General features: G+C 39.9%; 1 protein-coding gene across 1 annotated transcript; it reads left to right on the forward strand.

The window, feature by feature from the left end:
* The first annotated feature begins 365 nt into the window (after positions 1–365).
* On the forward strand, positions 366–8,484 carry calr3b (calreticulin 3b). The gene is made up of 9 exons (XM_017697042.2): positions 366–552; positions 1,731–1,832; positions 2,488–2,691; positions 2,822–2,916; positions 3,853–4,062; positions 4,932–5,045; positions 5,295–5,438; positions 6,518–6,610; positions 6,803–8,484. The coding sequence occupies exons 1-9, from the start codon at positions 456–458 to the stop codon at positions 7,004–7,006; spliced, it is 1,263 nt and encodes a 420-aa protein (XP_017552531.2). The 5' UTR covers positions 366–455; the 3' UTR covers positions 7,007–8,484.
* The last annotated feature ends 4,017 nt before the right edge of the window (positions 8,485–12,501 follow it).

Here is a 12,501-nt window from a genome sequence, read left to right on the forward strand (position 1 = left end):
CAGTCAGCTTCTCATTTGGGTTCTTCCCTGCACATTTTAGAGCTACATGCACTTTTCCGCTAAGATAATGGCTGCGTCTCAAATTATTGCCTACTCCCTATGAAGTTCCCTAGGCGAGTCATTAAATAATGGCTTATAGACCCAAAAAGTAGACTAGGCGTCAAAAAGGAGGCGTTTAGGATTCAGCCTGTGCTCAGCAGTGCGGTTTGTTGACTCGTCATAAGACAAATAAGTTGTAATGGAGCAAAACTGACCGAGGCGGGATGAGAGAGGCGGATCCATATGCACTTCGTGGGCTCTCACGATTGGTCAGTTTGTCGGCCTGCAAGCCAATCAGAGACAGCCATCTGTTCACCCATGCTTCTCTGAAAGTAGCGATAAACCTGACTCGACCTGGCTTAGGTGGACAGACCACGGTGGACAGCAGACCAGGGAGGCTGGAGCAGCGTTTAAAAATGCACAACTTTGCATTGCTCACGATATTTTCCGTAGCGTTGTCGACGTTTTATGTCGATGCGACGGTTTACTTTAAAGAGCAGTTCCTCGACGGTGGTAAGTTGGCTTACGTTTCTTGTTACGAGCGTGTTCAGCCTGAGAGCATTCGACTAACTTAGCTAACTAGCTAACCTAGCTTGCTAAGGTAGTTTGAATGGACAGCAGCCCAAAAAAGTAAATACCAGAAATCTAAAAGTGTCGTCCTGGTCATTGTGGTTTTGGGGTGTTGTTTTGGTTGTTTTTCTGTTGTTTAGGGGTTGGAAACTGGCAAATAAGATTCCTCAGACAGTCCTAGGCTAGGTCATGTGTAGCTCTCTTGAAATTTGCATTGCTGATTAGCAAGCGAAGCTGAACAGAATTTACAAAGAATAAATTCTAAGATTATGAAAGTACTTTGCTCCCTACACTCTTAAAAAGATGGCTTTGTAAGGGGTTTATTTATTTATTTATTAATTATAAGAATTACATGTTCTATATAAAACCATTCCATGCTTAACTGGTTCTTTAGATTGATGTAGAGTGAAAATGGTTCTGTATAGCACCAAAAGGGTTCTTCTGTTGTTACAGCTTAATATCATAACACTAATAGAACTCATTTTGCTGCTACACAGAACCTTGTACAACACATTCTCCATCATTCTGAAGAACAATTTCACCCTGCAAATAAAAATTAAGCATGAAATGGTTCTATGTAGAGCACATGGTTCTAAATAGAACCATTCAATTTACTGAAGAGCCTTTTTTTTTTAAAAGAGTGTACAGTTTTGCTTTCGGTTGGCATAGTACCATGCATGGCCTCTCACCAGCCTCTCTGGTTTCTCTTTCTCCAAAACAGCCCCAAAACTGGTAAGCTGGGTTGTGCATTGTGCCTTTGCTTTAAACAAAGTGAAAGAAGGCGCAGCTCACTAAGATCCACCAGGAGCAATTCCTCAATCGAAACTAAAAAGTGTATCAACCCGCAGTGTTCATGCAGTTAGTCTTTGCCAAAGGGGATGTTCTGAAGCAGGAAGTTTTTTTTTCAGTGGCACCGCAGACAGGACAGGACAGCAGAAATGTCCTGTTTCCTCTAAACCAAGATTGGAATGTCCTCTAACCTGTTTAAGTTTCCCTTAAATCTAACACTCTGTCTTTATCATTAATAATCTTTAAAGGCTGTTTATGTCTTATGGCAATCCTATTTACTTAACTACCTTCTAGAAGTCTTTGACTGACCACTTTCTGTTCAAAATTTCCAGATGAATGGAAGAGCCGGTGGGTGAACTCTGAGCACAAGTCTGACTATGGACAGTTTAAACTTACCTCTGGGAACTTTTATGGTGATGTGGAGAAAGATAAAGGTAAGGCCACTTCTGTCTTCTTGTTAACGTACAAATCTGGCTTAGAATGAACAGTAGCCACTACTTAGCATGATTCAGTTTGTGTATATTGGGGCTGTTCACTGTTACGGTCTTCTATTAAAAGAAAGGGAAAAGCTAAGAATGAGTGGAAGCTAGTAGCCAACAGCATCTGAAGGCTATTTGCATTCATTCTTATTAATTTTTATAGCATTTCGACTGGATTTACTGTTTAAGATGGTGTTATTAGCCAGAGGAGCACAGCACAGCTTGATTTAGTTATTTTTTTTCACCCATCCCCCATCATATGCACAATTAAAAGTAGCTATCTGGTAATTGTCAGCCTTTTTTGTAAAGTGGTCACCAACCCTGCTCCCGGAGATTTGCCCCCCTGAAGAGTTCACTTTCAACCCTGATTGAACACAACTGATCTAAATCATTAAGCAATTTGGTTAGTTAGGGCTAGATGAGTTTTATCTGGGCAGGAGCTGAATTCTGCTGAAAGGTAGATCTCCAGGAGCAGGGTTGGTTGACCACTGCCTTTTAATTGTAGGGACAGACAAAATGCTAGACTGTAGATTATTATAGCCCTCCATGGCATTAAAGATATTTACATGTGCTAGTTTTTTTGGTTAATCATTGTTATCGGTACGTTTAGGCCTGCAAACCAGCCAAGACGCTCGCTTTTACGCTGCGTCCGCCCGCTTTGAATCCTTCAGCAACAAGGGCAAAACCCTGGTCATCCAGTTCTCTGTCAAACACGAGCAGAAGATCGACTGTGGAGGTGGCTACGTCAAAGTCTTCCCCGCTGACCTCAACCAGGCCGAGCTGCATGGAGAATCACAATACTATATCATGTTTGGTAGGTCTTAATATGGCACGATACTTTCGTGGCTGAGATGATATTTGTTGTGTTGGGGAGTCTTGGCCAGCAATGGGAAGAGCCTTGTGAGCGAGCGTTTCTGACCTAGTTTTTTTAATTGTTTTAACAGGGCCAGATATCTGTGGCTACAGCACCAAGAAGGTTCATGTCATCTTCAATTACAAAGGCAAGAACCACCTCATCAAAAAGGACATCAAGTGTAAAGTAAGCATTTGTTTAGCAATTCCTTTATGCTCAAGGCATATATGTGCCTCATGCTTCAATTTCTCATGTGTATACCTACAGAACTGGCATAAGAGTTTCATAGTAGTTACTGGGTAGTTCATAATAATGACTAAATATGAAGGTTTAAGATGTGTAATAAGCCCAGGGTTCAATAAGTGAATATACTCTTTGCATATGTACATTTATATTTACCACAAGTGTTTTTTTTAGTTATTCAAAAGTAGTCTCTTTTTGGTTTAAAGAAATTGATGTGGGCTGCTTGTGTGCATGTATCAATCATTCCCCTCCTCTGCTAACCCCTACCTGGTCAATGCAGAAGGAGGGATTCCCTCCTGCTGTTGAAGGGATCCCTGCAATGCTGCAATGCTCTCATATATACAACTAGTATTTACAATTAAGGTGTTTTACGCCATATTGCCTCTTTAAATGAATAAATGAAAAGTGCACATACCTCATTAAAGCAATTGTTTGGTCAGAAGTTGAATTTGCAGTTTTCCCCCATTATGGCTAGTATAGTTAATCAGCCAAGACGTGTTTGTTGTTCAAAATTTACTTCTTTAGTTTTTCTAGTAATGAAAAGTATATAGCCACCAGTTTGGCATTATGTAAACTACATAAGCTGGTGAGTAATCTCAAATGGACTTCATGGGGTTTCTAGCACTGTATGACATGCTGTTTATAAAAATGGACACAAGTACAGATAAAATAGAGGATTCATAATGGCTGCTACTATTGGATTTCGCTAAACTGCCTACTTTTGTCAAACCATTGGCTTAAAAATAGGTTTTTCAATCAAGTAGATTAGAAATATCATATTAAAAATGTTTTCACTGAAAGACGTTTACTCATGATCAGCAGCTTTCTAGCCTCACCAGCATCTAATCATGACATCTTCTGCCCCCCCCTTTCTTTCAGGATGATGAGCTGACTCACCTCTACACGCTGATCCTGAAGCCAAATCAGACCTATGAGGTGAAGATTGATAATGAGAAGGTGGAATCGGGCTCTCTGGAGGAGGACTGGGACTTCCTGCCTCCAAAGAAAATCAAAGACCCTGAGGCCAAGAAGCCTGAGGACTGGGACGACCGTGCCAAGATTGATGACGAGACTGACACCAAGCCCGAGGTACGAATTGTGACACTTTCATTACAATAAAGCATTCACAGTTGTTTAGGTAATGCTTTTGCTGATAATGGCTTACATTTAACTAAGTGTTGTTAGAAGCCCATGGGATAATGTTTTTGTGCTGTTTGTGTCCTATATAGTATGTAAAAGATGTAGGACCAACTTAACCAATCACCTAGCATTTGTTGTCTCTTTGTTGTTGGATATTAAAATGTGGGGAGGTGCTCAAAGTCAGCACATACTGTTCTGTGCCCAGCTGGTCACTCTTGCTTGTGCTTGCGTTGTTTACTGATTTTGGCTAGCAACAGTGCAGTTCATTTTTTTTATAATTCAAATTGCATACAAATAGACCCATTAAACAGAGAAAAGTTTCTTGGTGGAGAAAAGATTTTATCTGTATCAAAAATGTCGTGTAATGTACTCTCTATACATTTTGAAGGTCGTTCTTTCTTATTCCAAGGTATAAATGATTAAAAATGTTAGTTCTGTGCAACTTGAAGTTTATGTATTTATAGTATGACATCAAGTTATAAGATTATTAACATTCTTAATGCCTTGTATTTTAAAAGTGGCCTTCAAATCTCAAGGCAGATAACTTGAAAACAAAAAAGGTCATATGAATTGATTACAGTATATTATATAATGTTCAGTAGCTTCTTGTTGATGCCTAAAAAGTTTAAACATTCACTTTTGCATATACTATATAAATAATTTATAGAAAAAATGACTCACATTTTGAATGCTAGCCTAATTGGTGACTACTACTACTACTACTACTACTACTACTAATGATGATGATGATGATAGTAAACATTTGTCTATTTTTATATCTAAGAGCGTTACATATAATTTTGTCCTTTGTTCCTCAGGACTGGGACAAACCTGAGAACATTCCAGATCCAGATGCTAAGAAACCTGAAGACTGGGATGAGGACATGGATGGAGAATGGGAGCCAGCCATGATCCCCAACCCAGAGTACAAGGTATGTGCACCCTCATTATAGAACAAGGTATGTGCCTTTTATTATAGAACTTCTTATGCAGTTTTCTTATTTCACTTGTTAAACTTGGTTTGGTTACATCCTATAAGCTGATTGACCTCAGTCACTGGTAGATAGATAATATCATTTATGAGATGATGTGGATATTTCAGGTTGATCATCAAACTGATTGACCTTAGAGTCAGATGCATGTGCTCTGTATGTGGATTCACAATCCTTTCATCCTTGCAGGGAGAGTGGAAACCTAAGCAGATCGATAACCCTAGCTACAAAGGAGTCTGGGTGCACCCTGAGATTGATAATCCAGAGTACAGTCCAGACACTGAGATTTACAAGTTTGACAGCATTGGAGTCCTTGGGTTAGATCTCTGGCAGGTATGTGTGCCTGCTTGTGGTGTTGGCAGAGAATTCTTTTGTGTGGTGTGGTTTTTTTTTTTTTTTTTTGTTTTTTTTTTTAAATATGTAGTTTATCAGGATAGCATATGGACAAAACACCAAGTGTACTGCTACATATTGTGATTATCGCACACTTCAAAAACGCGTTCTTGACTCTTGAGTTTAAATGGCTTGGCTGCAGTATGATGGCTGCAGTTTTTTTTGTTTTTTTTTTTAACAGCACCCCTGGGCAAATTACATATTTTGTTGACTTTCTAAGTGAAAATTTGTTACACATCCACTGCAGAGAACACATTTCTGTTCATTTTATTTGTTAAATTTAACACATTAGGAAAAAATAAAACTTAAAATGTGCCTTGTGAATGTGGCTTTTATTTTTGTCAAATATGATAAATTCAGCAAATAAATAGAAACGCTACACATACAAATATTTGCAGAAAAATGCCATGTTTAAATTTGTTTACTGTGGCCTCCCACAGTGGGCCATGGCTGTACTGGTAGGGTGCTGCTGGCAGTCAATTGTTTGTTTATCCATTCATCCATCCATCCATCCATTTTCTAAGCCGCTTCTCCGTCATTCTGTATTTATTTTTAACCGCACAACTTATTTGCAATACATGGACACTGAACAAAACTAACTATTATGACAACCAGTAATAGCGATATACCTAAACATTTAATTTGAGCCCAGTGATTGATTTGGCAAAATGCAAGTATAAGTCAATGTAAAATGTTTAATCTGAAATCATCTGGAATTCCTTAATCATGAAAATTGCTTCAGCAAATTGCAAGCAGAAAATTTGGGGATTTTTTTTGGTGTTTCATGTTGTATGATTACAGTCAATGAAATTAGATTGAATTCAATTGAAATTTGTATAGCACTCAGGTGATTAATCTTCTTGTGGGCCGTAATGGCTTTTGTGGTTGGTTAATTTAACAATGGTTACTCAAACTTTTGCATACAACTGTGAGCAGAAACTGCTTCTAGCAGCTGTAATCAACTTTTGTATGATGTCCATACAAGTGCATATCCAGTTAATCCTCTTTCCGTGTTTCAGGTCAAGTCTGGTACCATTTTCGACAACTTTTTCATCACAGACGATGTGAAAGCAGCAGAGGAATTTGCAGAAGAAACCTGGGGAGTTACTAAGGTAATGAAGAAATAAAGAATTATTTAAATCAGTAAAACTGTAGTAGCACTGCTTAATTATGAGTCTATTCAGAATACTGTCTTGCTTGTGACTCACATCTCAAAAGCACTAATGCATATTAGGCATTATAGCTTTTACTCTAAAAGGCAGAGCTTTGCTCATGAACATTTTTCTCTAAATATTTCGCTGCAGGGCCCAGAGAAGAAAATGAAGGAGGAGCAGGATGAAAAGAAGCGCAAAGAGGAAGAGGAAAAGAATAAGGAGCAGGACACAGCAGCTGAGAGCGAAGGAGAAGAGGAAGAGGAGGAAGAAGAGGAGGAGGAGGAGGAAGAGGAGACAGACGAGACCCTGCCTGAGGAGGATGAGAATGAGGCACTTCCTAAAGATGAACTGTAAACTCTGAAGGGGTACAATATTCTGTGGTCACCATGGCAACTGCAGGGCATTCGATGTCATTTGAAATATGACTCTTGTCCAGTCATCTTTTTTTAAATAGAGAAGGAAGGGAGAGTAGCAGTGAGGTATTTTCATAAAGCAGGATTTTTCTGTTAGCTGGATAACTTAAGCCCGAAGTGAGAATCGTCCAACAGGAATAATACGTATTCCTTTTCCTTTTGACTTTGGCTTGAGTTATTCAGCTAACTAATCCTGCTTTGTGAAGAGAGGAGTATTTCACAAAGCACAATATCGGAGTTAGCCAGATAGCGTAAGCCCAAAATTTAGGATTGTCCAGTGGGGAATTTCTCTCAGCTTTTTTGTGTATCGGACAGGCTTGAGTTATATCTTGCTTTGTGAAATACTCCCAGGGTAGATCTGAAGAAATTTAAAGGTGTGTGTTTTGTTTTTTTTCCCCCATTTGTTTGTTTTTGAAAGGGAGTGGGGTTGGGAAACAGGTATAGGGTTTAATGGCCGGGGGTGTTTATTTTGTCCCGATACCTCATCAAAAAACTGTCGGTTACAGCATATCCTGCTACTTTGGCCAGTTACTTTGCCCAAAAGATCATTTTCGCTCCATGATGGCAAGTCCACATCATCCCATAGTGTGATAAATACCCCAGAAGTAGAGTCTTCAAACAAGGATGGATTTTTGAAGTTTGTTCTATTGTAAATAAGTTGGTTACTGATTAAATGCCTATACATGATGCTTCTGGTCACGACATTCCTCATGAAAGCAGTCCTCTGCACTGGGAGAATGTGGTGATCCATGAGAGAGACAATGTTTGCAGAAGATTGTATCGTCCTCGAAGACATCAGAATTACAGACTTGAGATTACTCACTTTTGTACTGTAGTTCAGTATATAATTTAGAATTGAAATGTTTTCCCATTTGGCACTGATTGTTTTTTTTTTGTTTTTTTTTTTTTGTTTTTTTAACAAAAATGAGATTTTGTTCCAGCTCTATTTATTCAGCAGAAATATCTTGTCATCCTTCACCTCACACCGATTGACTGTTATTCATTTCGTTGATGTACACTTCAGTTTTTAACTATTGTCTACAAAAATGCCCTTTTTTTTGGTGGGGGGTGGCTTTTTATTTTTCCCCTTTCCTCCTCCTTCATACAGTCATAACAAACCTGTAAACCCAGTCTGTACACACTGTGAAAAATAATGACCAATATGGCCACTATGGACTTAATTCCTAACTTGTACTCAGCCAAGTGCTGATGCTTTCTGTTTAGTAACTAAAACGGATCCGGTTCTGGTTCCTGAAAAGTGTCTTAGCAGGGCAAAGAGTGTCACTTTAACAGTGATGATTAATGCTATGGTACTTTTTAGAAACTTGTCTCAGTCCTTACTTGTATGTCATTATAATTGATGCCAAAGTTTTAATAAATACATTTATTAGTGACTTCTGTTTGGAGCCACATATGAAACCGTGTGAATCATTCAACTTTGATCAATGAGATTTCAGAAAAATCTGCCAAACACATTTAGTATACTGGACGACAAATAAGGTTTACTGATTAATAATCGACTCACTACTTGGATTTTAATGTGTCAGTACACTGTTTACTATTTATAGGGATACAGATTTATTGGGGCAATTGCATTGTCAAGAGCTTAGGACAAGAATAATAGGTTTTAGGCTGAGGTTTAGAGTTTAAATTGAGTTTAAATCTGCATGATTTATGGGGGGAGACATAATCTTTGCTGTTGCTGTGCCCCTGGAAGTTGCAGTTCAAAGCACACTTGCAGTTGCTGTTATGTAAAAAAAAAAATCACACATCTGTCACTAACTGCGGTTTAATATGTTACAACATTTTCAGCTATGCTACTTAAGCTTATATGTTCATGTTGGATGATCTGAATTCTGCCCCTTCCATCTGTGTGCTTTAGCAGAAATTGAGATTCATCAGACTGGACTATGTGTTTCCAGTCTTCTACTGTCTAGTTTTAGCGAGTTTGTGCCCACTACTTTGAGCCTTTCTGTTCTTCGCTGACAAAACGAGAACTCGACATGGACTTCTGCTGTTGTAGCCCATCCACCTCAATGTATGACATGTAAATTCTGAGACCGTTCTTCTCACCACACTTGTACAGAGTGGTAACATGAGTTACTGTAGTGTTTCTGTCAGCTCAAACCACTCTGGCCATTTTCCATTGACCTCGCTTGTCAACAAGGCGTGGTTGGTGTGACAATTGCCTTTTATTTATTGTGTTCTCCATCCATTCTCTATATAACAACACAAGTATCAGAAGTGGACCCCAAGGGAAAAAATAAGGTACAAGATAAATGTAAGATAAGGGGATAAGATTTGGGACAGTTTGAATTGTATTTGAATGAATGCCAGCTGAGTAATGAGAAAGAAAAACCTGAGGAAATCATGAAATCCTGGTTCTTTAGAAACATGAAATACAGCACATGTTGAATACATGCAAAAGAGAAATTAGAGACTAAGGAAAGCTGTGTCCAGTACAGCCATGGTCATTATAAAAGATCATTCAATGGCAAAGTTAACTTAGCTTTTCTCTTTGATTGTTGCTCACAAAACAAGGCTGCCTTCTACCCGGCAGCTCCATCTCCAACATTCTTTGCCCAATATATCCACTATTCCTCCTCAACACATGTCCAAACCATCTCAACCTGGCCTCTCTGGCTTTATCTCCAAACTGCTCCACCTTCACTGTCCCTCTGATCTGCTCATTTCTAATCTAGTCCAGCCTTGTCACTCCCAACGAAAATCTCAGCATCTTCATCTCCGCCACCTCCAGCTCAGCCTCCTGTCTTTTAGACAGAGCCACAGTCTCCAAATCATACATCATAGCAGGACGCACTACTGTCTTGTAAACCTTCCCTTTCACTCTTGCTGCTATCCTTCTGTCATACATCAGCCCTGACACCTGTCTCCACCCACTCCATCCTGCCTGCACCCTCTTCCTCACCTCTTTTTTGCACTGTCCATTGCTCTGGATGGTTGACCCAAGATATTTGAAGTCATCCACCTTTACGACCTCTACTCCTTGCATCTTCACCTTTCCACCTGCCTCCCTCTCATTCACACACATGTATTCGGTCTGGTCTCTACTGACCTTCATTCCTCTCCTCTCCAGTGCAAACCTCCACCTCTCCAGATTCTCTTCCACCTGCTCTCTACTCTCACCACAGATTACAATGTCATCTGCAAACATCATGGTCCATGGAGCCTCCTGCCTGACCTCATCTGTCAACCTGTCCATCACCATTGCAAACAAGAAGGGGCTCAAAGCTGATCCCTGATGTAACCCTACCTTCACCTTGAAACCATTTGTCACTCCAACTGCACATCTCACCACTGTCTCACTATCCTCATACATGTCCTGCACCACCCTAACATACTTTTCAGCTACACCTGACTTCCTCATACAGTACCACAGTTCCTCTTTTGGCATCCTATCATATGCCTTCTCTAGATCCACAAAGACACAATGTAGCTCCTTCTGACCGTCTCTGTACTTCTCTACCAACACTCTCAACGCAAAGATTGCATCTGTGGTACTCTTTCTGGGCATGAAACCAAACTGCTGCTCACTGATCTGAACCTCTCGCCTTAGCCTTGCTTCAACAACTCTTTCCCATACCTTCATGGTGTGGCTCATCAACTTTATACCTCTGTAGTTACTGCAGCTCTGCACATCACCCTTGTTCTTAAAAATGGGGACCAGTACACTGCTTCTCCACTCATCAGGCATCCTCTCACTCTCCAGGATTTTGTTAAACAACCTGGTTAAAAAGTCCACTGCCTTCTCTCCTAAACATCTCCATACCTCCACAGGTATGTCATCTGGACCTGCCTTTCCATTCTTCATCCTTTTGAAAGCTGCCCTCACTTCCACCTTACTAATTCTCTGCACTTCCTGATCCACTATCTCTCCCCCCGTCGTCCTCCTCTCTCTCTCGTTTTCCTCGTTCTTCAAAGTACTCCTTCCATCTACTCAACACTCTGTTCACTCACTAGTACATTTCCCTCTCTATCCTTTATCAGCCTAACCTGCTGTACATACTTTCCAGCTCTATCTCTCTGTTTAGCCAAACGATACAAGTCCTTTACTCCTTCTTTACTGTCCAGCCTCTCATACAGCTCATCATTGGCCTGAGCCTTTGCCTTTGCCACCATTCTTTTCGCTATGCGACTAGCCTCACAGTACTCCTGCCTACTTCCTTCATCTCTCTGGTTATCCCACTTTTTCTTAGCTGTCTTCTTCTTCTGAATACTCTCCTGGACTTCCTCATTCCACCACCAACTTTCCTTGTCTTCGTTCCTCTTACCAGACAAAACGCCAGTCTAATGACATTAATTCAGGGCGCGGTAGCTTTAGCTCACATATTTCAGCTCTTTAATGACCTCGTAATTCAGGGGATCCAGTGCTATTCGAGAGAAGAATGTTCACAGGACAAAACGTATCGGGTTCTGAACATTTGTATTTAACACGGGGGGCGATAGAGGCGATTTTCGAAAGCCCTATTCATTCTGGCCCATAGAGAAATGGGGCTTAGACCCGGAGTTCCTAATATGGGCTAAACAACATGCGCTGACTACAAAATGACGACGCGACTGCAGTTAGTCTGTTTACAGCACAGGAAACACAGTATAACACACAGAAAGCTCAGGTTCTATATGCTGATATTTTAAAACTTATTTTCAAAAGATTTTTTTTCTGAATAATGTTTCGCACCTCATTTATTTTTACATGTGTGGTTTGGCCCTCTTAGAAAAAGTTTGGAAACCCCATTGAACATATTACTTTAGCTTAGCTACACTCTCTGCCGTTAAAACCCGTTTCTCTACATGTAGCACCCCTAGTGGTTGATCACCACGGCAGCTTCAGCAAATCGTTATTTTTAAAGGATTTGGCAAGAATGACACAGACAGAATTAATAAATGTACTTATCAGTTTTCATGACGTTTTGGACTATTTTGTAGATGATTACAATCGCTTACTAACTGTCATACCTATTTCCCAAAAGTATGATAAAAGAATGAGTGAATGACCGAAGAATTAGGGAAATAGAGAGGGCTTGCACTTCCAAACGTGTCCACAAGATGGAGACATTTCATTTGAAATAGCAACAAGTGAACACGTTTATAATAGAACGGGCTGTGTAGGTCTAAACTAAAGCTGATGCAGCCACCTAGGCTTAAAGTATCAGTGTGGAGACATAAGCATCAAATTCATTCAGTAAGCCGGTCAAACTTAGACCAATGTGTTGAATACGTATCTAGAAGGAGTCAAATGGTTTCTTATATCAACACTAAATGCTTCATAGGCACATATGATGATGATAAGTGTAAGTTGTTCAAATGTCCAGGTAGATCAAAAGTGAAAAAAAAAAAAATCAAAACAAAAAAAAACCTCGAATGTTTTCTGTACCACAGTAAAACCCAGGGAAGCACTCTACAGGGATTCAGTCC

The sequence above is a fragment of the Pygocentrus nattereri genome, chromosome 19, assembly GCF_015220715.1.
Source record: "Pygocentrus nattereri isolate fPygNat1 chromosome 19, fPygNat1.pri, whole genome shotgun sequence".
Lineage (NCBI taxonomy): Eukaryota > Metazoa > Chordata > Actinopteri > Characiformes > Serrasalmidae > Pygocentrus > Pygocentrus nattereri.

Coding starts and splice junctions, on each gene's coding strand:
- calr3b (XM_017697042.2), top strand. CDS start 456: ATGCACAACTTTGCATTGCTCACGATATTTTCCGTAGCGTTGTCGACG. Junction 2,692..2,821: donor ACAATACTATATCATGTTTG/GTAGGTCTTAAT, acceptor TTGTTTTAACAG/GGCCAGATATCTGTGGCTAC. Junction 6,611..6,802: donor AAACCTGGGGAGTTACTAAG/GTAATGAAGAAA, acceptor ATTTCGCTGCAG/GGCCCAGAGAAGAAAATGAA.